The 26,119-nt window shown below is 43.3% G+C and overlaps 1 protein-coding gene across 2 annotated transcripts; it reads right to left on the reverse strand.

Annotated features, from left to right (window-relative positions):
- Positions 1–760: 760 nt before the first annotated feature.
- LOC112219502 (rapamycin-insensitive companion of mTOR-like) lies at positions 761–25,364 on the reverse strand. Of its 2 annotated transcripts, XM_042302188.1 has the most exons (37): positions 24,972–25,364; positions 24,788–24,835; positions 23,557–23,654; positions 23,391–23,455; positions 22,506–22,637; positions 22,345–22,408; positions 21,069–21,195; positions 20,816–20,985; positions 20,639–20,706; positions 19,305–19,372; positions 19,078–19,160; positions 18,714–18,801; positions 18,510–18,600; positions 18,341–18,407; positions 18,115–18,195; positions 17,842–17,942; positions 17,479–17,644; positions 17,286–17,387; positions 17,133–17,179; positions 16,471–16,606; positions 16,050–16,249; positions 15,668–15,794; positions 14,838–15,002; positions 14,612–14,688; positions 14,448–14,526; positions 14,138–14,335; positions 13,938–14,030; positions 13,696–13,802; positions 13,332–13,570; positions 11,974–13,063; positions 5,678–5,855; positions 5,392–5,476; positions 5,059–5,253; positions 4,196–4,354; positions 3,947–4,070; positions 3,732–3,870; positions 761–3,666 (listed from the first exon to the last, which is right to left on the reverse strand). In XM_042302188.1, exons 1-37 carry the CDS (start codon positions 25,018–25,020, stop codon positions 3,592–3,594), a joined length of 5,181 nt encoding a protein of 1,726 aa, XP_042158122.1. In that variant the 5' UTR covers positions 25,021–25,364; the 3' UTR covers positions 761–3,591. The 2 variants fall into 2 exon arrangements, with proteins under 2 accessions (XP_042158122.1, XP_042158123.1); XM_042302189.1 differs by lacking the exon at positions 24,972–25,364 and having other exon boundaries at positions 24,682–24,816.
- Positions 25,365–26,119: the final 755 nt, after the last annotated feature.

Below are 26,119 nucleotides of genomic sequence, written 5' to 3' on the forward strand. Positions count from 1 at the left end.
TTCACCACTGTCCTATTTTAGCTAGCTACGGTTGGTAAAGCGTGACACAATTACAGAATTTTTACATTTTATAAGCTTAACATCAAAACACAAATTGCTATGTCACTGATATTACTGTATGCCTTGTGGTGTGAGCTTCCTGTTTGAAGTTTAAGATTAAGATGGGCAAAAGAATAGACACTAGACAGAGGAACTCTGACTAGAATGTCAGCATCCCGGAGTCGCATCTTCACTGTTGACGTTGAGACTGGTGTTTTGTGGGTACTATTTAATGAAGCTGCCAGTTGAGGACTTGTGAGGCGTCTGTTTCTTAAACTTGATACTCTAATGTACCTGTCCCCTTTACACAGTTGTGCCCCGGGGGCCTCCCACTCTTTCTATTCAGGTTAGAGCCAGTTTGAGTTGTTCTGTGAAGGGAGTATTACACAGCGTTGTACGAGATCTTCAGTTTCTTGGAAATTTCTTGCATGGAATAGCCTTCATTTCACAGAACAAGAATAGACTGACGAGTTTCAGAAGAAAGGCTTTGTTTCTGTCCATTTTGAGCCTGTAATCGAACCCACAAATGCTGATGCTCCAGATACTCAACTAGTCTAAAGAAGGGCGGTTTTATTGCTTCTTGTTATTAATGATGCAATCTTTGAATATTTGCATGAAAATCTCACCAATTGGATGGAAAACTAGTTTATGGTTTTGGATTGAATACTGTTTTTGGACAATCCATCATAAAGACACATATATACAAAAATAGTGACATAAGTGAGCAGTTGATGTCTGTTTTTATTATCAATATGCATCCCTTTATTAAGATTTATTCTAATGGCCCATATAATGCCAAAAACATAGAAACCACAAATTGGTCAAAAAAAAGTCATACAGCTTCTTTAAGTGTTATATCTTTCCTCAAGAGAAAACATTTATCTTTGTCTCTTTGTTCCTAAACAGTACAGGTATATAAAATTATTTGTTTTCAGATCTCCATACAGTGCTTTAGAGAAGCTCGGAATAAGTCAATTTACAACACATTAAGAACAAGGGGCACATTTTTTCAAATGTCTCAATGCACATGGCAGTTAAATATTTGAGGTTGTTACTTCTTGTTCCAATTGCTAGAGAACAATTCCAACTAGTTAAGTCAGTTTGGCTTTTTGGTCCATAACAGAACTTGTACAACTATGTTCCCAAATAACTGACCTTATTCAACATCTATCTGAAACATCAGTATAATGTTAAAACCTGCTATGAAATGTAACATTTTATTTATTTAGAATTTGCAGTTAGTTGAATACAAAAGGAAGATCTACAAAGGAATAGAGGAATCTGCTAAATTAAAATGTCCCCATTTCTTTTTAATTTAGAGTAGTGATCAAACATGCACATTGTACTGCAACTATAGAATTCTCCACTTGCAGAGGACTTATGTTTTCAACACAATGCATTTATACAGAGGAATGTTGATTGCTCAGTGCAATTGAACTGCACCCAAATCCTCTTTTCACCAGTCCATTTCTCTAACCACTTCATCACTTAACTAACCAAGGCCATCATAAACAGTAGGACTAAACATTTCCATTGAGTCAGTCATAAGTGCATGTTGTTGTTGAATCAGCACAAACAGTGCAGCAATAGAAGTAGCATCGTCAGTCAAAGTGAATGTTCAAGGCAGGTTGGAAATGAACACAATGGTAACCACCATTTCTTTAAAACAGTTACTAAACAACACAACATCTAATTCCCAAACCACCCAAGCTCAACCTCAGCACTCTAAAACCAAGCAGGTGCTTTTGACAGGCTCTTCTCTCTACAACAGGCATAGGTAGATTGTGGCCTTAACATTGGTTGCTTATCATTTTCACAACCTATTCATCAATTAATTCAGCTATAATTAGGGCCAGAATGATTTACTTTTCATTTATATTACAAGTAAAAAATTATTGTCTCATGTCAGAGCATTCCCGAAAAATAAGGCAATGTCATTTCATCTGCCTAAACAAAATGTTTAAAAAAGTACATTACACCCCATTACTCATCTTGCATAGCAAAAAACACCAGTACAATCCCATATTGAAATGTTTTAAACCATCATAATTTCACAAACATGTAGATAGATTTCTGGATAATGGAAGTGGCTGTCATTGGAAGAGTTTTCAAATGAAACGAGTGTTGTTATTGCACATGTTCAGGCAGGCCCTGCTCTCCACTTTAAGATGTTTGCTCCAGTTTCATTATTCTCCAGTTTTACCGGAATGAGGACAAGCAGACAGCATCTCCCAAGGAATGGCAACTGACTGGAATGGCAAATGACTTCTGCCCAATACTGAAGCAGAATTTCTCCTTGGCCATCAAGTAGTGACTGTTGTCCTGGACCATGTTCTAGGGAATTTCACGGCAGAAAAAGGAGCAGTCTAGCATGTGATAACATGACTACATCAACACTAACACTTCTTTCACCTTGACGAGAACCAAATCTAATGTCCTAACCCTGTGCTTTTACTTTAGGGTTTAGCTAGGTAATAAACAATAATGCATGCAGCCTTGGTTTCAAACATCAGTTCAATAACTGAGCGTAAATAAATCCTCTGTGCTGAAACACACAGACCGATGTTCAATGGCAATCATTTGGTAGATTTCACTCCTACATGTAGTTGTTCATTTCTTGGCATGAATGCTTAAAAACATAGACAAACAACAACAACATCCAGCAAGGGGCAAGGAGGTTTCCTCTTCAGCACATGTCAACAAAACATACAACAACCAAACTGCATCAGTGACTGATCATCTAGCCTACTGCAGTCATTCAATAGAGCAAAAGCCTTTTCAGCACTATTCTCCTTCACTGTTCTTTGTTCTGGTACAATAAATAGACATATGGATATTCACAATGTCAAGGTCTCCAGATCTCTCCAGATGCGGAGAGGTTTTAGTGTCATGCAGAGGAACCCGTCCTCTTCAGTGTTTTAGTCAAAGTCAGTGGATCCACTTTGGGAGAAGCTGAGCTAAAAACAACATGTTAAGTTATTTCATATAAGTGGTTGGGCTGCAGTCATATACTTAGAAAAACTGAGGAAGCCCTCAGAAATGATGGACCGTTCTGCATTTTTGTATTATGCCATTTTGGATTTGATTGTGGTTCAAGTTCAGTTGGTGATGAATTTCCAAATATGAGCTTTAAAAATTTTTTTTTTACACTTTTATTTTTTTATTAAATGCTCACAGCTTGCTCATTTGGTCAGATAAAACATGTGTTTGTTCATCCTGTGTTATCCATCCATCAGATCTTAAAGTCAATAGGAAGAACATATTTCTTCCCTCTAGTTTCTCCTCTCTCCATTTGTGTCCAAATCCTAGGAGGACACACTCTGGTATGGAGAATTAAGGGAGGATGTGGGGATGGTTCAGTGGTTAGTGTTGACTCAAGTCGGGGGTGGGGTTTGACTGAAAGTTAAGGGGGAGGGGTATGTGACTGGAAGAGCAGTAGTGGTGACTATGTTTGACTGAGGGGGGGTGTGACTAGTAGATCAGTAGTGGTGACTCAGGTTTTGACTGGGAGGGTTTGACTGGCTGCAATGGGAAGGGAAGACAGAGGATGACTCAAGGCTCAGCAGGAGGGTCAGTCGATCCGTTCTTTGGCGGCATGGAGAGGATGCTCTCTGCCTCTTTGTACATCTGAGGAAGAGACAGAGGTCAATAGAAGCCAGTCAACATGTATTGTTATGAATGTGTGCGTTTACCGGTATAAATGGCACATCCTGGAAGAGCTCCTGGATGAAGCGGCGTGCCGACAGACGAAACATGCAGTGGGCCAGCAGGTAGGACACCTCAGAGTAGAGACAAATGTCATCGAATGCATAGGGGAACTTTTCCTTGATCCTGTCAAGACAAAAGAAACAGGGATATCAACCTCGGTTTGAGTGTGTGTTGTGAAAGGAATGTGTGTGTGTCTTACGTTAGCAGGTTAGTCTCGTGGCCTTTGGTCCCAACAGAGGAGCTGAGGTTGACCACCAGACGCAGGACCTCCTTCCTGAGGAGAACCCTGCCGGCCGGCGCATCCTCTGGGATGGACTTCACTCCTGAGGGGAGAGAGAGACCACAGATAGCCAGGAGGTTTAGTCCATTCCTCTTCAACAAACAAAATAACCTTTCGCTTGTGAGAAAAGCATTGTATGAGAGAAAATATATATTTTTAAACACTTACCCAAAACCAGTTCAGTGCTGTGGGTGCTTCCTGGGGAGCCCTGGGACATAACATCACTGTACCCAGACACCCCTGACACTTTGGTTTGGGCCATGACCTCCAGGTGATTCTGCACAGGCGGACTGCACCACTCTGAGAAAGGGTGGTCCTCCGTCAAGTCTGAGGGAGAAAGGAGAATTCAATTAAGTTGTTTATTGGTCGCAGACTGCTAATATAATGTAAAGTAAAAAGAATTGATAAAACAGCACAATGTTCTATGTACACACTGAACAAAAATATAAAAACGCAACATACAACAACTTCAATTATTTTTCTGAGTTACAGTTCATATGAGGAAATAAGTCAAATAAATGTATTTCAATAAGCCCTAATCTACGGTTTTCACAAGACTGGGAATACAGATATGCATCTGTTGGTCCCCCTCCCCCCCCAAAAAACAAAACAATGGGCCTCCGGAACTCATCACAGCCTTTCTCTACATTCAAATTGTCATCGATAAAATGCAATTGTGTTCATTGTGCATGCCAAGTGCATCTGCGGCATTGTGTGGTGTGATAAAACTGCACATTTTAGAGTAGCCTTTTAATGTCCCCAGCATAAAGGGCACCTGTGTAATGTTCAGTCTGTTTAATCAGCTTCTTGATATGCCACACCTGTCAGGTGGATCGATTATCTTGGCAAAGGAGAAATGCTCACTAACAGGTATGTAAACAAATTTGTGCACAAGATTTGAGAGAAATAAGCTTGTAGTGCGTATGGAACATTTCTGGGAACTTATTTCAGCTCATGAAACATGGGACCAACACTTTACATGTTGTGTTGACATTTTTGTTCAGTATAAATATAATGTATCTGCAGCTGACCTGGGTGGCTGTTGGATGCGCTGAAGCCAAGCACAGTCAACCCAGTGCAGTAGAGGCAGTTGCCATCGTTGTGTTCCTGTAGACCAGTCTCCTCTGAGCCCAGTAGCTGCTGCTGCTCTGCACGGCTCACCCCCATCAGCTCTGTGATGCTCAGCTGGGAGCGGAGCACAGCATGCCGGGAGTGAGGGCTGGGACCTGGGGGTAGGAGCACACACACACACACACACACACACACACACACACACCTCTTTTTATTCAAGCCTGTTGGTCCTGAGCGGGCCTCTTATCTCAAGCAGAGCCATGACCCCCCCCTGACCCTGGGGTATTTCTTACCATCAGAGTCTCCAGAGAAGAATTTGGCAGATCTGTCCTCAGAGGGCGGGCTGGTTCTCTTCAGGAAATATGGTGTTTCTTTTATCTAAAAAAACAAATGATGCTACAGTTAGCAACACTCACAGCTTTATCCTTAAATATATAAACAACCTCAATTTCTTTGGTAAAATATTTAGAGCACAAATTGATAGGTCAGGGGGCAGAGTGGGATGAGATGGGGAGTAGAGTGGGCCAGAGGGCTCAGTGCGTCTGGGTTCAGAGAGAGGGGTCAAACGATGGTCACTACCTGGAACATGTTGTTGATGTCCACGGGCAGAGCCAGGCCGATGAAGTCATCAGAGCTGCCATAGGTGGCACTGGACACCATGGATCTCACTGAGGAGGACCGCTGCAGAGTGGTCTGGCTGATGGGGCTCAGCAGATCCTCCTTATCCAGAGAGGCAAAACTCAGAGCCTTCAGGAACCTAGAGATGGAGAGAGATACAGTGAGTTAGGAGGCAGAGCAGGTAGTGTGATGGGGTGGGGAGAAAGAGATCAATACTGAGTAAAAGAGACAAGCCTATACTTATAGAACAATGCAAACATGAGGTAGGTTTGACTCGACTTTCTACATGCAATCAGCAGTTGTTTGCCTCAGTCAGGGACATGGGTCAGGAAAAAAGGAGGGCTAGACTTCCCACACCATAATATAGATGAACATTTAGGATGTAGGAACAGTGGAGTCACGTCGACTCAAATGACCACAGCAGGGCTCAGAAGGGCCTAGGGTTACAACATTTCTGTAACTTCCCCAAAATGTTGCCGCTTTCCATGTTGTCTGTTGTCTGTAGCTTGTGAGGTGTGGAAACACTTTGTTGCTTTAATTAATTTTGTCCTGCTGCTTTTTGTTCTATGTTGCTATGTCTTGCTTGTCCTATGTTGCTATGTCTGTATGCTAAGTCTTGCTTGTCCTATGTTGCTATGTCTGTATGCTAAGTCTTGCTTGTCCTATGTTGCTATGTCTGTATGCTAAGTCTTGCTTGTCCTATGTTGCTATGTCTGTATGCTATGTCTTGCTTGTCCTATGTTGCTATTGTCTATATTGTAATTGTTTTTAATAACATGCCCAGGGACTGCGGTTGAAAATTAGCCGGCTGGCTAAAACCGGCACTTTTACTGAAACATTGATTAATGTGCACTGTCCCTGTAAAAATAATATAAACTCAAACTCAAAATTAACAGGATTTCTGGAAAAGTTGTGAATTTTGGAGAAGTTACTGGAATTTTGCTACCATAGAAGGGGCACAATAACGTTGATGCCAAGGGTGGACGTGGGGGACGGGGGTGTTTGCAGCTTAGCGCCTCCTCTATGGTGTCAAATAAGGAACATCCAATAGAGGAGGGGGAGAGGGAGGGAGGGAGGGGTGAGCTAGCGCCTGTTAAGATGTCTGTCCACGCACCGTGGAAGGAGGGCTCTGACAGGCCTGCGACTGGAACCAGCTGGCCCACCGTGACCCAAACAGCCAAACCTTTTTACTGAGCACCTACTGAAAAAGGGACCATCAGAAACAGCACACACACAGCATGTTACTCCCATTGAGGGAGGGCTGCTGAGGGCTGAAGAGACACGACTTTACCGAAGATCTGTCATCAGATACAGTTGTTTAACATGATTCAGATACTGTTGTTTAAGAACACGATCCCGGTGATGGGATGATAAGTCTACTGAGGAAGTGGATGACAAAAAAATGTTGTAATAGTTACAAGTGGAATTACTCATTGTTTTGGTTTCAACAAAGTTCCTGGTACATTTCAGCAAATTCCAGAAGTAATTGGAACATTCATTCAAGCCAGAGCAGAGGTCAAACTGTTGATCTTGTCATGAGGGAGACGGGAGTATTTCCGAGAAATAGTATTAGTCGTGGGAGATTCTAGGAAAATAGTTCCTAGGGGAGTGTGTGTGTGGACAAGTCGAGGGGGACTGAGTGACTGGAGGCATATGTTTGAATGTGTGTAGGTGTATGTAGCAGGGATGCAAACTGCTGAGGGCCCAAAAAGGTGACACTTAAAAAATGTTTTTTTTTTTAAATACACTGAAACATGCAAAAGAATCCCTGCTAGGGGGAAATGCAGGTTAACTAATTAAACAACAAAGAATATGATCTACATGATCAGTCTCTGTGTGTAAAATAAAAAGTGGTTAATATGAACCTAACTCAAAGGCAAAAAATGTAAAGAAGAAATCCAATGTTATTTGTTGCCTAGACTTTACTGCAGATGACACTCAAGTCTTGAGAAAAAAAACAATACAGTAATATTGCAGTTAGCCATGACAGCCTTTATAATAGAACGCTTGTGAACGCAGTTGAAGTCAGAAGTTTACATACACTTAGGTTGGAGTCATTACAACACATTTTTCAACCACCACAAATTTCTTGTTAACAAACTATAGTTTTGGCAATTCGTTTAGGACATCTACTTTGTGCATGACACAAGCCATTTTTCCAACAATTGTTTATATATATATATATATATAATATTTCACTGTATCACAGTTCCAGTGGGTCAGAAGTTTACATAGACTAAGTTGACTGTGCCTTTAAACTGTTTTTGTAATGGCTTTAGAAGCTTCTGATAGCCTAATTGACATCATTTGAGTCAATTGGGGGTGTAACTGTGGATGTATTTCAAGGCATACCTTCAAACTCAGTGCCTCTTTGCTTGACATCATGGGAAAATCAAAAGAAATCAGCCAAGGCCTCGGAAAAAAAGATTGTAGACCTCCAACAAGTCTGGTTCATCCTTGGAAGCAATTTCCAAATGCCTGAAGGTACCAGGTTCATCTGTACAAACAATAGTATGCAAGTATAAACACCATGGGACCACGCAGCCGTCATACCGCTCAGGAAGGAGATGAGTTCTGTCTCCTAGAGATGAACGTACTTTAGAGCGAAAAGTGCAAATCAATCCCAGAACAACAGCAAAGGACCTTGTGAAGATGCTGGAGGAAACCGGTACTAAAGTATCTATATCCACAGTAAAACAAGTCCTACATCGACATAAACTGAAAGGCCACTCAGCAAGGAAGAAGCCACTGCTCCAAAACCACCATAAAAAAGCCAGACTACGGTTTGCAACTGCATATGGGAACAAAGATCGTACTTTTTGGAGAAATGTCCTCTGGTCTGATGAAACAAAAATAGAACTGTTTGGCCATAATGACCATTGTTATGTTTGGAGGAAAAAGGGGGAGGCTTGCAAGCCAAAGAACACCATCCCAACCGCGAAGCACAGGGGTGGCACCATCATGTTGTGGGGGTGCTTTGCTGTAGGAGGGACTGGTGCACTTCACAAAATAGATGGCTTCATGAGGATGGAAAATTATGTGGATATATTGAAACAACATCTCAAGACATCAGTCAGGAAGTTAAAGCTTGGTCGCTAATGGGTCTTCCAAATGGACAATGACCCCAAGCATACTTCCAAAGTTGTGGCAAAATGGCTTAAGGACAACAAAGCCAAGGTATTGGAATGGCCATCACAAAGCCCTGACCTCAATCCTATAGACAATTTGTGGGCAGAACTGAAAAAGCGTGTGCGAGCAAGACTCAGTTACACCAGCTCTCTCAGGAGGAATGGGTCAAAATTCACCCAACTTATTGTGGGAAGCTTGTGGAAGGCTACCCAAAACATTTGACCCAAGTTAAACAATTTAAAGGCAATGCTACCAAATACTAATTGAGTGTATGTAAACTTCTGACCCACTGGGAATGTGATGAAAGAAATAAACGCTTAAATAAATCACTTTACCATTATTCTGACATTTCACATTCTTAAAATAAAGTGGTGATCCTAACTGACCTAAGACTAGGAATTTTTACTAGGATTAAATGTCAGAAATTGTGAAAAACTGAGTTTAAATGTATTTGGCTAATGTGTATGTAAACTTCTGACTTAAACTGTAAATATTGCACTTATATTGGAAAAAATACATCTTAAAGTAGAAATAGAATGAAACACAGGCATTCTATTTTTGCGCTGTTATCGTGGCCACTATAGACATCAATCAAGGGCACAAGGCTACATGTGTGCATAAATAATGTTCACTGAGTAAAAAAAGTATATTTTCCCCTCACTCACACACATGTGTAACTGTCAAGTTCAACACAACAAAAACAATATATTTGGGCTACAGTGCACATTATTACATTGTACACTTTCTGCAAAAGTGTAAAAGAGGGAACGTGTGTGGTGTTCCTTTCACCTCTATAGTGGCATCCAGCTTAAGCCAGGTCCAGCTCCAGCTACACTTAATTCCTGAATCCACTTGTTAAATGAGGAGTTGCTTGTTTTCACCTAATTCTCTCATTCGGAAAATTAACCACATACCGTAGAGGGGAAAGATTTGTTAAAACCTGTTTGGGATAGGGGGCAGCATTTTCACGTTTGGATGAAAAGTGTGCCCAGAGTAAACTGCCTGCTACTCCATCCCAGTTGCTAATATATGCATAGTATTAGTAGATCTGGATAGAAAACACTCTGAAGTTTCTAAAACTGTTTAAATGATGTCATTGAGTATAACAGAACTTATACGTCAGGCAAAAACCTGAGAAAAAATCCAACCAGGAAGTGGGAAATCTGAGGTTTGTAGTTTTTCAACTCTTGACCTATCGAATACAGTGTCTATGGGGTCAAATTGCACTTCCTAAGGCTTCCACTAGATGTCAACAGTCTTTAGAACCTTGTTTGATGCTTCTACTGTGAAGGAGGGGGGAATGAGGGCTCTTTGAGTCAGTGGTTTGGCAGAGTGCCATGAGCTCGTGACGCGCGTTCATGTGAGAGTTAGCTTGAGTTCCATTGCATTTCTGAAGACAAAGGAATTCTCAGGTTGGAACATTTTTGAAGATTGATGTTAAAAACATCCTAAAGATTGATTCTATACTTCGTTTGACATGTTTCTACGGACTGTAACGGAACTTTTTGACTTTTCGTCTGCTCATAGTGATCGTGCGTCATGAATTACTGGCCTGAATGCTCTAACAAAAAGGAGGTATTTGGACATAAAGATGAACTTTATCGTACAAATCAAACATTTATCCTGGGAGTGCATTCTGATGAAGATCATCAAAGGTAAGTGAATATTTATAATGCTATTTCTGGCTTCTGTTGACTCCAACATGGCGGATATCTGTTTGGCTTGATTTGTTGTTTGAGCGCCGTACTCAGATTATTGCATGGTTTGATTTTTCCGTAAATTAAAAAAAAAAATCTGACACAGTTGTTGCATTAAGGAGAAGTATATCTTTAATTCTGTGAATAACACTTGTATCTTTTATCAATGTTTATTATGAGCATTTCTCTAAATTGATGTGGCTCTCTGCAAAACACCGGATGTTTTGGAAGCAAAAGATTACTGAACGTAACGCGCCAATGTAAACTGAGATTTTTGGATATAAATATACACTTTATCGAACAAAACATACATGTATTGTGTCCTATGAGTGTCATCTGTCGAAGATCATCAAAGGCTAGTGATTAATTTGATCTATATTTCTGCTTTTTGTGACTCCTCTCTTTGGCTGGAAAAATGGCCGTGTGTTTTTGTGACTTGGCTCTGACCTAACATAATCATATGTTGTGCTTTCGCTGTAAAGCCATTTTGAAATTGTACACGATGGGTAGATTAACAAGAAGTTTATCTTTCATTTGGTGTATTGCACTTGTTAATGTATGAAAAATAATAATAATTGAATTTCGCGCGCTGCCTTTTCAGCGGAATGTTGTCGAGGGGTGCCGCTAGTTTTAACAGATGGTGGTTAGTTCGTTAGCATTTCACACAGATTGCCAGGGTCCAGTAAGCAACTAACGCGTTATAACTTAAGGAACGTCAAGGAGTCGCATACCAGTTAATATTATAGCGAATTGGTTAGGTTACTAATGTTAGCTCATCTGATGTTGTAACGTTAGCTGGCTAATGTTAGCTGTCAGACATTATTGGCAAGCTAATTTTCACACCATAAACTCAATTACTTGATCAGATAAGTTGGCTAATGTTGCTCAACATTTCTTTGGCTAGCTACTGAGAATTCGATCCAGCTAAGAAGATACCTAACAATGGTAATACTTGTTCCATCACACTTTCTCCCTCACTTCAAACTTTCGAAATGCCAGTAGTTTTTCAGCTACAGCTCATGAAGTACGCTTCAGCACCTTCTCACCACCATCTCCGTGGTCAGGCTCCTGACCTAACGTTACCTCTTTGTTATCGCTGCTGTAACTGGCAAGCTGCCTTTCCAGAGATTGTGAGCTGATTCTGTAACTAGTAAGTTGGTTGTCTCTTCTTTCTTCAGTCGCATACTGCGCTACATTCTGTTGTTATGGAAACGACTGGTTGAGCCTTGGATACAGCAGCCAGTATTGCTCCAAGCGCGCATCACTCGTTCTCTTACAGCCAGTAGTGATCCAAACCTCCCCCCGTCCAAACTTTTCTCATCGGATCTACATGAATCACTTAGGTCACTTATTTTGGATTCAAAACGGCAAATTTCGCCAAAAGGTGACTAGTTTGCATCCCTGATTTATGTGTATGTGCGTGTCTGTTACCTCCTTGGGGTGAGTCTGGAGTCCAGGCTGCCAGTCTTCATGTTGATGGTATCGGTGAAGAGCATGTCTTTGGCTGGGGAAGCCAGAGCCTCGCTGTGGGACAGGGATGAGTGGATCCTCTGCTGCTGAAGCCTCTTCAGCGTAGCGTAGCCCAGCGCATCACGCTGACTGGCGTATGTGTCACGACAACTTGCGTACTTCAGCGTGGCGTAGCCCAGCGCGTCCCGGGAGTTGGAGTACATGAGGCTGCAGTCTGTTAGGCCGCTCAGGGTGGTCAATGAGGGCGACTTGAGGGACTGGGCGCGGCGAGGAAGGGTGTGGGAGGAGCCGGGGGGCACCAGGGAGGCAGAGCTGGATTTGGACAGGGAGGAGAGGTGGGCGGTGTGGGGCTGGGGGGTGAGGGAGGTCAGGGTCTGGATGGTTTGGGCGCTAATCACACTGTTGATGCTGACACCGTCCGTGTCGATGGTGGAGGGCAGGGTCTCCCTGGAGGGGCTGGAGCTCATAGAGCTGATGCCGCTGGTGGTCGTGTCCGTGTTGAAGCTCTGACTGCGCGATTTAAACTGAGTCCCCCCGCCTCCTCCGGACGGGCCATACCCGGCCAGGCGCTCCCGGTTAGCCTGTTCTCTCTGGTTCTCACCCACCCCTGACCCTCCTACCCCCACTGACCGGCCTGGCAACCTCCCCTCCCCCTCCCCAAAGCTGGGGGTGCTGCCCCGGTTCTCAGATGCCTTGCTGCCCAAAAAGGAAGTTTCTAGGTTGACAGAGGGGCTTTTGGGCAGGTGGCCGTCATTATAGATTGGGAAGACGTCTGAAGATCCAAAGGTGTAGCTGGGCTCGGTGACGGTGCGTTTGCGCCCCTGTTCCCGCTCTACCCCTCCTCCGCGGCCCCTGGGAATGCCCTTGGGGTCGCTGTTGCTGCGGAGCTTCTTCCCAGATAGCGACAGGGAGTGGAGGAGGCGGTTGCGGAAGCGGCTGGAGGCCAGGAGGTTGAAGGGGCTGCGGTCTTTGTACTTGGGTCTCATGTACATAGGAGGATCGTCCGACAGGTCACAGTTCTCCAGCCTCTCATCGTCCATGATGTACATACCTGGAAGTGACCTTTCACGGTTAATCAAATCAAATTGTTTTTGTCACATGCACCGAATATAACAGGGGTAGGCCTTACTGTGAAACGCTTCCAAGCCGTTAACCAACAATGCAGTTAAGAAAAAAAGTGTTAAGAAAGTATTTATTAAAATAATAAGGATATATATTTTAAATAAAATGTACTTGGTAGTTTGGGGTAAACATTTGGAGATACTGTACCAGTTAAAAATAAATGATAACTAGTTGCACAATGACGACTAGAGACTTACTGGGTTGTGTGGAGTCACTCTCACTGTTGTGCATGGAGCTGGTGGAGTCAGAGGCAAGGCTGAGGCTGGAGGGGACAGAGGACAGCAGGTTGGGGGGGTTGGGCTGGGGCTCCATGTCATCAGGGACAACGGGCCACAACGTCCGGCGGCTATGTCTCACAGCGTCCCAGCCGTGCTGCTTCAGCATGTCACAGCCCTGACGCGTCTTCGAGATCAGCCCCAACACGTACAGACACGTCCTACACAGAGTCAGACATTACAGAAAGGTCCTGGACAGAGATAGAGTAATCTTATGGGACAGCACAAGCATGTCGCTTCACTAGAAGCACATTCAATATGAGTTTCAAACATGAATACGTCTTACCCTCTGACGGAGAGAACCTCACAGTGCAGAGCCAGAACCACTATGTCAGGGATCACCCCTTCCTCTTGCAGGAGGTTCAACCCCCAGTTTGACGACCCTATGTTACCCTGGAAACAAACATTAATTCTCATGTTATTAGGAAAACGATTTCATGGGTGAATCATGTCAATAATTAGCACATAATTGGGAAACTCCTCGAATTATAATAGATGTGGTAGTTAGTCATTCTTAATTATACTGACCAAGGCCCAAAGTGCTGCCTTAAGCTGTTTAATGCCCTCCCACTTGTCCAGCATTGGGGAGCGAACAGTGTAGCTTAGGTCAGGAACCACATTCTAAAAGAGAAAGTAAGAAACGAAAATGGTATAAATGCATTATGCCTGTAGGCCTAATTGCTACTTTGACCAGTGTAATAGTGGGTGGTTCAACTAGCTGCAGTTACCTGGACTTCCAGTAGATGGCAGCCTGTCTTGTCATGGACAAGCTGGCTATACAGATGCACAGGAAGATAAACATTTGGCCTCTGTAACCTTTGGTTGCTTCGACGTACATAGTTGTCTCCGTCGACAGGTTTACGGTACGTGGTGAGAGCCTCGTTCAGCTGCTCCTCTATCATGTCCACATATTTCAGGTTATACTCCTACAAAACATACGATGACATAAAAACTCGACCAGTTTTTTTATGCGCTCATGCCACAGCCAAAAGATGCAACTCATAATTTATTACATTGTTTGCTTGAGTATGAATGTACCTTCTGCCATTTCTCTAGCTGCTTGGTGACGTAGCCCCTCTCATTGAGGTAGGAGAAGCCCTTTGGAATGGACAAGAACCTGGAGATAAAAATGACAGAGGTTAGAGACAAAAGGACCTAATACAGACTACAAATAAGAGCGGAGTTTTCTCCCAGCAGCTTACCGTAGCAGCAGCAGGACACCCTTGTCCCCCAGGTGTGTGAGAGCTGGCTTCATCTGGATCAGAGCATGGAGGTTTGCCTGGAGGAAAAGAAAATACATCTCAGCTAATACACTACTGGAGTCAAAAACTACTGGATTAAACTAAATTACAGACCGTAAGGTACAGCAGTGACCAGGGATGACATAGCAAGACACCGCAACAAAAACTCAGGCCCCTCATTCCTCACCTTGTCCTCGCAGGCCTCATCCAGTATGTCCAGCGCCTCCATGGAGATGGTCTTGTTGCGGTCGTGGAGCTGGGTGACCAGGAGCTCGATGCCCCAATTACTGAAGAACTCCACGTTGGCACGCAGCAGCACCCGCAGGAGTTTAGTGGCATACAGCCTGCAGTTCTGTGGTACACAAACAGACGGTAGAAGAGGACAGGCTCGAGACAAAGACAGTATGAAGATTGGCTAAAACTGCTTCTTCAATAGAAATCACCCCCTATCACACTTGTAGCACGTCATGGCGACGTTGGCTAGCTAAGCTCACGAGTAGAAACATGTCGTCGGGTGCAACGGTCATCTCACTCCGTACTGTGCATGTGCAGACCGTCAAATCAACGGCACTCCTTTGATGTTAAATTGTTTTTGACGAAGATTCTAACGTGTCGGTTTGCCACTTTCAACGAGGTTACTCGTGAACTACTACAGACTTTGGCTCGAATCTACATTCTGCCTTTTAGATTGAGGTTTAATGAACAACTAAGGAAGAATTGTTCACTACTCTCATTGACTTCTCAAACCCCAAACCCCGGCCTGGTCTGGTTCACGGGTGTTCCCGAAAGTCTTGCGATGTTGTTATGGAGTTACTGTCATTCTGAAACCCTAACACATACGCTCCGTTTAAAGCACAACAAACCAAATTGCACATCACAATAAACAAATGAAATATACAGGTAGTTTCTTTCCAAAAACTTGTGCAAGCTCCTCCTCCCTCTCTATGAAACCAAGATGGATCAATTATTGTGTGAATTACATCTGTGCGTTCTCAGTGCAGGAGGTGGTGTTCTTACGTCAGTGGCAGCGGTGAGGATCTTGGACAGGATGACCCTGGACAGCCCGTCACGGCTGTAGTCCAGTGTGGACACAGTGAGCTTCAGCAGGTGGTCCTGATTCTTCAGTGTACAGATGTTCAACAGGCTAGTCGGAGAGCACAGGGTCAATGCATTGCTCAAGTACCGTACGCACAACAACACAGTGACTTGAGTGAAGATGAAGTGAGAGTGAAAGAGGACAAAGGAAATGCTCTGCAGTAGCTTACAAAGACACCAGGCACCTCTAAAAATGGGCCTGTTGAAGGTACTAGGGATCTCCCAAGAAAGAAAAAAAAAAAAACGCCCGGAAGAAACTGGTTTGAAAAAGAAATATCACACTAATGGACATTGAGAGACTGACCACTGGAAGACACTGCACTTCTCCAGCATCTTGACGCCGTGCGGGTGTGAGGAAAGAGTGCCCAGGAACAGGAAGTAGTGCTGGCTGAGGGTGGTGAGCAGCCCGTTGCTCTGGAGACTGCGGTCGGGCTTGAGCCCCGAGGAAGAGGAGAGCCATTGGACTATGTCCTTCACCAGGTCCTCCAGGTACACCTGCCCATCCTGACACACAGAAACGTAATGTTCAGGTAATGTTGGACATGGTGAGAGAGGTCAAAGTAAGGTCATGTCATTATTTGATTATCAAAACAGTTTACAATCAGAAGTTGTTTAAAACGTTTTTTTTTATTGTTCATTAATAGCCCTGCATAGTGAAATTCTCTACTGCTGTTTGTAAATATCAGTAGTCTATTAGAGTTTTACCTCATAGTAAACCCTCTCACCTCGTCAGACTCCAGGAGGAACTCAATGAACTGGCATCCCACCACAGTGAGCTGCCTGGCTTTGCTGTGGTCCAGCTCCAGGCTGGCATACAGCTTACTGCTGGGCTTATAGAAGAACAGCAGCCTGCGTACAAACCTGCAGAGAGAGAAGCCCAACGTCAGTCAGTCAGTCACAGACAGAGAGAGAAGCCCACCGTCAGTCAGTCACAGACAGAGAGAGAAGCCCACCGTCAGTCAGTCACAGACAGAGAGAGAAGCCCACCGTCAGTCAGTCACAGACAGAGAGAGAAGCCCACCGTCAGTCAGTCACAGACAGAGAGAGAAGCCCACCGTCAGTCAGTCACAGACAGAGAGAGAAGCCCACCGTCAGTCAGTCACAGACAGAGAGAGAAGCCCACCGTCAGTCAGTCAGACAGAGAGAGAGAAGCCCACCGTCAGTCAGTCAGAGAGAGAGGAGCCCACCGTCAGTCAGTCAGACAGACAGACAGAGAGGAGCCCACCGTCAGTCAGTCAGACAGACAGAGAGAGAAGCCCAGCATCAGACAGACAGAGAAGTCCAGCGTCAGACAGAGAGGAAAGGCAACAAAAGAGTCAAACACCACAAGCACATTCCTTCATGTTACCTTTGGTTTGGTGAAAAAAGTGGTTATAATGTTACTTACTTGTGTATTTGTTCATCTTTATTGCTCCGCAGGTTAACGTTGGGCCACTGCAGAGGGGTAAAGGCAACATGAAAAAATGGCTTATATTGAAGAGAGACAGTACTGAAAAAGACTGTAAGAAGTTTGGATTTATTGCAGTCCTGCTCCACTCACCTTCAGTATTGTTGCGATGAGAACCCAGTTCCAGTCCAGGTTCTCTTTGTGGTTCAGGATGTGGCTGTCTCTCAGGTTCATCATGAGAGCATCCTCAGTGTCCTGCAATGCAAACAAGGACAGCATTTCAAATACCACCACAGCAAATCCCAGATGCTTTTGTTGCAACACAGGGACATGGTTTGATATGTACCTTAATGACAAAGATATCTCTCTGTGGTCTAAAGTGCTGGTCTCTACAGTAGTGTGAAGCCTTTGATTTGCGGATGATGTGGTCCAGGTACAGGCTGTTGGGTTTGGGTCCTTTCTTCTTCTTCTCGTGGAAGCGCTTCAGGTAGTTGACCGCTGCACTCGCCCGTCTGAAAAAAGACAATAGATGTCGTGCCATTGTCAATAACACAAAATCCAAAGTATTTTATGGGACTCTCCTGTAGCATATGCATTGTTTAATGAAGATTAGTGTAGGAAGTTGCATGTAACTATAGTCATGCAGCCTTTGCTCCTGTCTGCTACAGAGTAAATTCCTCACAACGGTCCCTGTCTATAGTGAACTCACAGTCTCTTCTCCTGGGCGATGTCGAAAGAGGCAGCCTTGTTGATGAGTGTGGGCAGGCAGTGCAGGTGGTGGCTGTGGGAGTGTGGGAGGATGGTGTTGGCCTGGGGGAACAAAAATAAAAGTTACAAGAACCATGAAAAACAAATTACAAACTGACACCCAAAAAATTATAATTAAAAACGAATGTGTCAAAAACTGCTAGAGCATATCCTCTGGTCCAGTTCATTGACCCCACATAATGTTAACATCTTAGAGGACAATGACTTGAGTTACCATGTGAAGCAGTTCTCCCAGTAGAATGATGGCTCTCACAGCGTTGTTGTCATCGGTGCTTGTGATAACCTCAATCAGACCCTGTTGAGCGGTACACAGGCTTTACACGACAGGCAACAGTGACTTGCGTGTGGGATCTTTAGGTAGTAACCGTGACAGATATCCAACAGCACTATTTGGTTGAATATACACAAACTTATTGATCCTCTGACATTGATGACCACACCTCAAGAAGTCCACTCTTGATAAAGGCAGACAGTACCAAAGCCAGGTAGTTATCCATTAGGTCAGGCCTGAGGGGGCAGACAGAGAACACTGAGTTTATGCAGAGAATGTGTCCCATAATCATGTGTAAAGGAGAGTTGAAATTCAGTGATTTTTTTTAATTTTTTTACCTTGACCGAGCTCGATGTGGAAGGATACATTTGGCTTCAGAAGCCACAAAGCCGTCTGATAACCTCCAACTGTCTTGGAACCTACTGGGGTCTACAGGGGCAGTATAGAGACAAGGACACCTTGTGACTCAATAATATATGGTACATGAGATGCATGATAAGGCGGTTAGAGGTTATTTACATGAACAGTGACATTGTACCCACCCACACTGATAAGTGCTTCAATAAAGTCTGCGGTCGCAACAGGCATGGGGAGCCGGAATATATCATACATCACCTCTAACAAGCCTTTCTGTGGGAGATTGAGAGGAGCCATGTTTACTTACACACAGTCTAATAGTGACTCCATTATCCCCTAATTAAAAATGTATAACATTTTGATGAGGAGTGGGAAAATCATATTTTTTAGGAGAGTGCTCTACATTATTCCTACATTAAACTGAGTGACATTGTTATCTGTGCTTTTGAGCCCAACCATAGAGCAATCTCGAGGTAAACTTGAGGACACTGTATTCCTTTTGACCTCAGTTGTCACATGCTGATAATGTCCATTTGATGCTATGCTTACCCTTACTTCCACATTTGGTATACAGAGCAGGCCAATAAGAGACTGGATTCCAGAGTTGCCTGTCTTGCACAGGTTAATGATGCCTGGGGTGAGATTGAGACAGAAAGAGAGCATAGGGTCAGGTAAGAACACGTTCATACCACATCACTAATAACATATATCAAAGCTATCAAGGTATATAGACACTCAAACTCATATATTATTGAATATGAAGGATTAATGTTTACCTGACCAGGAGCGAAAGGAAGCAACTATGGACATCTTACTGGCCAGGAAACGAGCTTCCCTGTCTTCCCTGGTGTGGACATCAAAATGCATGATTAACATCCCCAAAGTAATTGATACAGTAAAAACAACACCAGTCAAAAGTTTGTGTGTCCAAACTCAGCAAAAAAAATAAACGTCCTCTCACTGTCAACTGCGTTTATTTTCAGCAAACTTAACATGTGTAAATATTTGTATGAACATAAGATTGAGACAAACTGAACCAGTTTTTGCATTTCGGTAGGCCGTTTTGCATTTTGGTAGGTCGTCATTGTAAATAATAATTTGTTCTTAACTGACTTGTCTAGTTAAATAAAATAAATAAAAAGAGGATAAGTTCATTAGTTACCAGCCTCAGAAATTGCAGCCCAAACAAATGCTTCACAGAGTTTAAGTAACAGACACATCTCAACATCAACTGTTCAGAAGAGACTGTGTGAATCAGGCCTACAGGGTCAAATTGCTGCAAAGAAACCACTAGTAAAGCACACCAATAATAAGATACTTGCTTGGACCAAGCAATGGACATTAGACATTAGTGGAAATTTGTCCTTTGGTCTGATGAGTCCAAATTTGCAATTTTTGGTTCCAACCGCCGTGTCTTTGTGAGACGCAAAGTAGGTGAACAGATGATCTCCGCATGTGTGGTCCCACCGTGAAGCATGGAGGAAGAGGTGTGATGGTGTCAGGGTGCTTTGCTGGTGACACTGTCTGTGATTTATTTAGAATCCAAGGCACACTTAACCAGCATGGCTACCACAGCATTCTGTAGCGATACGCCATCCCATCTGGTTTGTGCTTAGTGGGCCTATCATTTGTTTTTCAATAGGACAATGACCCAACACACACCTCCAGGCTGTGTGAGGGCTATTTGACCAAGAAGGAGAGTGCTGTATCAGATGACCTGGCCTCCACAATCTCCTGAACTCAACCCAATTGAGATGGTTTGGGATGAGTTGGACTGCAGAGTGAAGGAAAATCAGCCAACAAATGCTCAGCATATGTGGGAACTCCTTCAAGACTGTTGGAAAAGCATTCCTCATGAAGCTGGTTGAGAGAATGCCAAGAGTGTACAAAGCTGTCATCATGGCAAAGGGTGGCTACTTTGAAGAATCTCAAATTTATTTTGGTTTGTTAAACACTTTTTTGGTTACTACATTCCATATGTGTTATTTCATATTTTTCATGTCTTCACTACTATTATACAATGTAGAAAATAGTAAAATAAAGAAAAACCCTTGAATGAGTAGGTGTGTCCAAACTTTTGACTGGTACTGTATGTAAAATCCACACTTACTTGAGTTGCCCCTCTGATGTGTCTGCATTGTGTCTGTAGTGAAAGTCTGTGTACGGGGCCAGGATTTGCTGGAAGAAAAACAGAACGAGAAAAACTCAAATCACATTCAATGAGGAAAATAATCAAATAAATCAAATTCCTTTTAATGAATGCTGCTCGAGCGTGTATTGTCAGTACCTCGAGCTCCACATCTGAGCGCACATACTGGCGTGTGTGTGGGTGGTTGAGGAGGTGTAGGATGGTAGTGATGAGTGCCTCGTTGATGCGGCTCAGCTGACAGTCGATCACGTTCTTCAGAATGGTGCTGAGACCACTCCTCTGAGCCACCACCACAGGGTTCTTCACAGCTGCAGAACAAAGGAATCACACAGGGTTTAACCAAAAGATCACAAATAGATACGTGTGTGGGCACGTGTGGTGCCTCACTCACCAAGTTCACAGATGATGGCGATACAGACGCGCACCATGCGGTCTCGCTCCTGTAGCCCATCTTTGCCCACGGCAATAAGGGAGTTGGTGACAGACGAGGGGAAGAGCAGTGCATTCACTGTGATCATCTGTAGGGGGCAGCAGAGAGGGGACAGTTCAGAGTCTCACATAGTAGTACTCACGCGATAGAAAGATGTTGACTAAATAAGTAAGGGATCATCAACGAGGGGCTATACGTTCTATGGGAAAAAATGAACGACGTGAATGGTGTGTTTCACAACGTGGTAGGGGAGTGGAATTATTTTTCCAGAGAATGTATAGAGCCCTGAGTTGATTATCCCTTTCATACCATGGCTATAATTTCACACATGCCAAAATAAATGTGTTTATTTACCGTTCGAGAAATGTGTTCAACATCCACTGAAGTAGCTAGAAAGTTTACTAGATAGCTACAGTAGTTGCCGTGGTAACCAAACCAACAGACTTGCTTGATTAGTCCGAGCTCGCCATTATGAAAATCGAATTCAACAATATCAATACTGTTTTCAATTCGACTTCTACTTTTAAAAGCAGTTCAAACAAACATGTAAAAATCAATTGGAGTGCCCTTCAAGCCAATCAGAAATTAGTATTCAAGTTCAACAATGCTATGGTATAAAGATAGTGGCTCTAATCCTGGATGCTGATTGGTTAAAACCGCATTCCAGCCGGTGTCTATTCCACAAGTTACCACCGGCTAAAGCTATGACGTTGAAATGCCCATTTACTCTGTTCCATCTGACTGCGCAATCCACTGTGTCATCAGCCCAGCCAGACAATTTATAAACTTGATCTGCACTGTAAAAAGCATCTAGACATTACCTCACATTTCTTTTAGACTAACATTTAGTTTTCAACAGCGGAGATTTGTATAAACCTTGCTCTCTCTGACATTTGCAACATCGTTTCAGTATTGAAATTCGATCTCCAGTTGTCCCATAGTAATGAACGTGTAGGGGTCGGGAGTCAGGATGAGACAGGCAGGCAGCTTTTCTCAGCCAGTCGAAATCATGAATCAGCATCATTTTTATGTATATACAGCCGGTGTTTGGAGGATATATTAGCATGGTTTGCCGATCCTTGATTTCATCTTGAGCCTAACACCCGTGCCAATATATCCTCCAAACACCAGCTTCTCTGGCATTATCACTCAAATAACTGGTCGTACTTCGAAATCTTACTGAATGGTACACTATGCATGAAATGAATTTAGTTTGGGAGAGGTTGGGGTGTCTCACCTTTCGCACCAGCCTGAGAGCCTGTGTCCTTTCCACCTCATTGCTTTGCTGGATGTCTATGCACCTGGAGAAGGACATACTCAGTCACTCAGTGGTTGAAAGGTTAAGTGGGCTCAACATTGGGATAAGTCACACACACACTGTTCAGATGTAGCACTCACCTGGCGATCAGGTAGTCCACCTGAAGACGGAGGACCTTCTGGAGAATAGCGCTGTCTCTGATCAGGTAGCGTAGAGCCCTCAGCCCTGCAGCTCGCACCTCCTTAGCCTCATTTAACAGCGCTAACCGGAGACTAGAAAAGGGGCAGGATGGGAAGTGTGAGGGGGAGAGAAGAATAAGAAATAACAAACAAATCAGCACTTGACTTCATTATAATGGAAAATTCATTGTATAGTGGAACCGAAAACAACATAGGCTGTCATTGAAAATAAGAATGTGTCTTAACTGGCTTGCCTAGTTAAATATAGGTCAAAGAAAGAAAGAAAATAAATCAACTGGTAGGGGGCCTCCTGAGTGGCGCAGTGGTCTAAGGCACTGCATCACAGTGCTAACTGTGCCACTAGAGATCCTGGTTTGAGTCCAGGCTCTGTTGCAGCCGTCCACGACCAGGAGACCCATGGGGCGGTGCACAACTGGCCCAGTGTCGTCCTGGTTAGGGACGGTTGGGCCGGCAGGGATGCTCTTGTCCCATCGCGCACTAGCGACTCCTGCGGCGGGCGGGTGCAATGCACGCTGACACAGTCGCCAGGTGCACAGTGTTTCCTCCGACACATTGGTGCGGCTGGCTTCCGGGTTAAGTGGGCATTGTGTCAAAAAGCAGTGCGACTTGGTTGGGTTGTGTTTCGGAGAATGCACGGCTCTCGACCTTTGCCGCTCCCGAGTCCATACGGGAGTTGCAGCGATGAGACAAGACAGTAACTACCAATTGGATACCACGAAATTGGGGAGAAAAAGGGGTAAAAGTAACAACAACAAAAAAAGAAAGAAAAAACAGCTGGTACTGTATACGTAGCACTACTGAAGATTAATTTCTCGAAAGAATCACCAGATGACGATCTCTTCATGTGTAAACCCAAGCTTCTCCTCTGAGTGGCCTGCATTGCAGAGAAGCTGTGACAGACGGAGACAAACATACTCGTAAGAACACATTCAAACATAACAAATCAAACGTTACATACACTTAATGTCTGCTGAGATGCTGCACCACAAACCTTTATGAAGTTGTTCAGGTGACCTAGTTTGCGCATGTTGGAGACTCCTTGTTGCTTGGCAACATTCTGAAGGATTTCCCGAAGGTTGTCTGAAGGATCTGAAAGGAAACATCAACAGGTACAATGAACTGAAAGGTTCTCTCACTGGTTTACAACTCTGTTCCAATGCGTTACAGTAACAGAACACACTGTGTTCAGGAGAGACCAGCATGACTAAGCCTCATTAATGAGTGGGACCGGAACACTAAACTGGAAATAGAAACACATTTGGGATCAGGGCATTTGGGATTTCTTCACCCGAGTGAGCAATATAAAATCTTATGCGATAAATCAGTAAAACATTACTATTCGGCAATGGTCCGAATGTGCTATTCTATGCTTCAGTCAAGTGACTTTGGGTTCAGAGTCTCTATGAGGAAATCTGGGGATATCACTTGGACAGAGTGTTCCTGTAATGAGGACAGTTAAGATGCCAACATGTATATTTAGCTGAATTGTGGTGGAACTGCTCTGCTGTGAAAACCCATGTGACCAAAAAAAGCACTCAGTATTACCATATCATCATACTGTTGATCAAGGTTGTGGCATTTTGAAGGTGCAATATGATTCAACTAACTTTTGAAAATGCCTTTAGGGGCTTACTGTTACAGCCATCAGTTTAACAGGGGAGCTACTATCCTAAACTCGAGGTAAGTCTGCCTACGTCACTTTTTATGCAGTAGCTACATCATTTCAAACAATAACTAAATCATTTGTTTACAAACTCTCCCATGATGAAAAACATAAACAATACAATACAGGCCCTTAACATTTGGATTATGATGATAAAGTAGGAGTGTGTTGGAGTTTAGCTTCAATAAGGGCCTATTCTGCAAATAAATCAAGGAAGGGACTTGGACACATTTCTCTAATAGAAAATCAATGGCATTGAATTAGCATTGAATTGCATATGCAGTGAGCTAGAAACATTGAATGACACTAGCTAATATCCAAACCATAACATGCATCAAAACAACAATGTCGTGATGATCATGTTTTGAATTGCTGCTAGCTATGCTACTTAGCCAGGTTGTCAACACAGTTAGCATGGTAGCTAACTAATTAAATGTAAATAAAGGGAGTTACCATGTTCGGCCATTTAGTAGCAAGCTAGCAGCATCCTACTAATAAATTAGCTAGCTTCGATTCAATGCTGGGATGGTGACTCCAAGCTCCAATCTGATTCACCCACCTCTGGAGAGATCGAGTGGTACATTTTCCTCCCCACTGTCATTCCGACCTGTCAAAGCAAACCATACACACCAAGCATTAACGGTTAGCAAGGAGCCAGCAACTAACAGGTACAATGAAAGTTCCGCTTTGTGTTCTGGAGGGTTGCTAATCTCTGGTCCAGACTGAAATATATATTGTCTCACCTCGCATCCGAATGCTTCGACTCGGACGGCCTCGGATGCTGACCGCCATCTTTACAGAATCATTCAACACCGACCGGACCGGAATCAACAAGGATTATCGCGAGAAATTCCACACTCATTGCCTCTTATCTATCCCAACCACAGTAAATGGGGCTGTAGTATTTAATGAATACGGAAATAAAAGGTATTTCTGCACCATCTATTGCAAATCATTGTAAATTCAACATTTTCATGATTCGAGGACAGTGCCATTTATGACAACCGACATTCGGCAATATTTGCTTTAGTTTCTGTCAGGCCCATAATTCGCTCAGATCTCTTAGTAGCTGGAAATGTGTCTCCTACCTAAAACTGAATAACCACGTATACATTTGGAGAATTTTACGAGTACGTCCCTACTTTCACAGTGTGAGGAGTTAACACTAGAAGGGATCCAGCTTTAATGTCAGTGATGTCAAGATTCCGCGAGAGTATGAAACTTGTCTGTCAAAGTTGGGACTTGGGAGCAGTATTGCCATGTTCGCGGTTTTCACACAATTTAGGTTGTCATTATGGAGACACACTTTTGCATAAAACATATTAATACGCTAGAACTGATGCACATAAATAAATGATGGAGGCAAAACACTGGAAAACGACTTTGGGCGTCCTTGGGTCTCGGGGATGCCCGAGTGGAAAATGTGAAATGGAAGTTATGGAACTCCCACACCTAGTCTTTTTATGGGGGAAAGTCCTCAACGAAACTGACATTAGGCTAAATGTGAAGCATGGTACATTTGCCTCTGATGGCCATCATGGAGCCTATTAACGTATATGCTATTGTAGGCTACAATATGATACAATAAATATGTTGAAATGACGATATCACTGGAGTCATTACAACTAAATGTGTGCCACTTGTGTAGCCTACCCGGAGCTGGCAAACCAATTTAATAAATAGCCTATTCCTATAATTCCGTGTATTGTAGTTGTAGCATTGTGTTATTATGCATTAATGGACATAAATTAATTAAATTAGAAATTAACAAAGCTCTATCGCAGTTGCCGATCGATCAGTTGTTAGATTGCCGATCGATCACGCGTTAGATCGACGGTAACAGTAAGATTAGGCTACAGGTCAAACAAATTCTAAAAAATAAACACTGGCT

This window comes from Oncorhynchus tshawytscha, linkage group LG20 (genome assembly GCF_018296145.1).
Source record: "Oncorhynchus tshawytscha isolate Ot180627B linkage group LG20, Otsh_v2.0, whole genome shotgun sequence".
NCBI classification, from domain to species: domain Eukaryota; kingdom Metazoa; phylum Chordata; class Actinopteri; order Salmoniformes; family Salmonidae; genus Oncorhynchus; species Oncorhynchus tshawytscha.

Bases quoted from the DNA above. Each gene is read 5' to 3' on its own strand.
- LOC112219502 (XM_042302188.1), bottom strand. From the start codon at position 25,020: ATGGCGGTCAGCATCCGAGGCCGTCCGAGTCGAAGCATTCGGATGCGA. The intron at 19,161-19,304 runs GTAAACATTAAT...ATCTCACCCCAG, and splicing joins TTCCTTTCGCTCCTGGTCAG to GCATCATTAACCTGTGCAAG. The intron at 18,408-18,509 runs GTAAAAAAATTA...CTGCCCCCTCAG, and splicing joins CCACATCGAGCTCGGTCAAG to GCCTGACCTAATGGATAACT.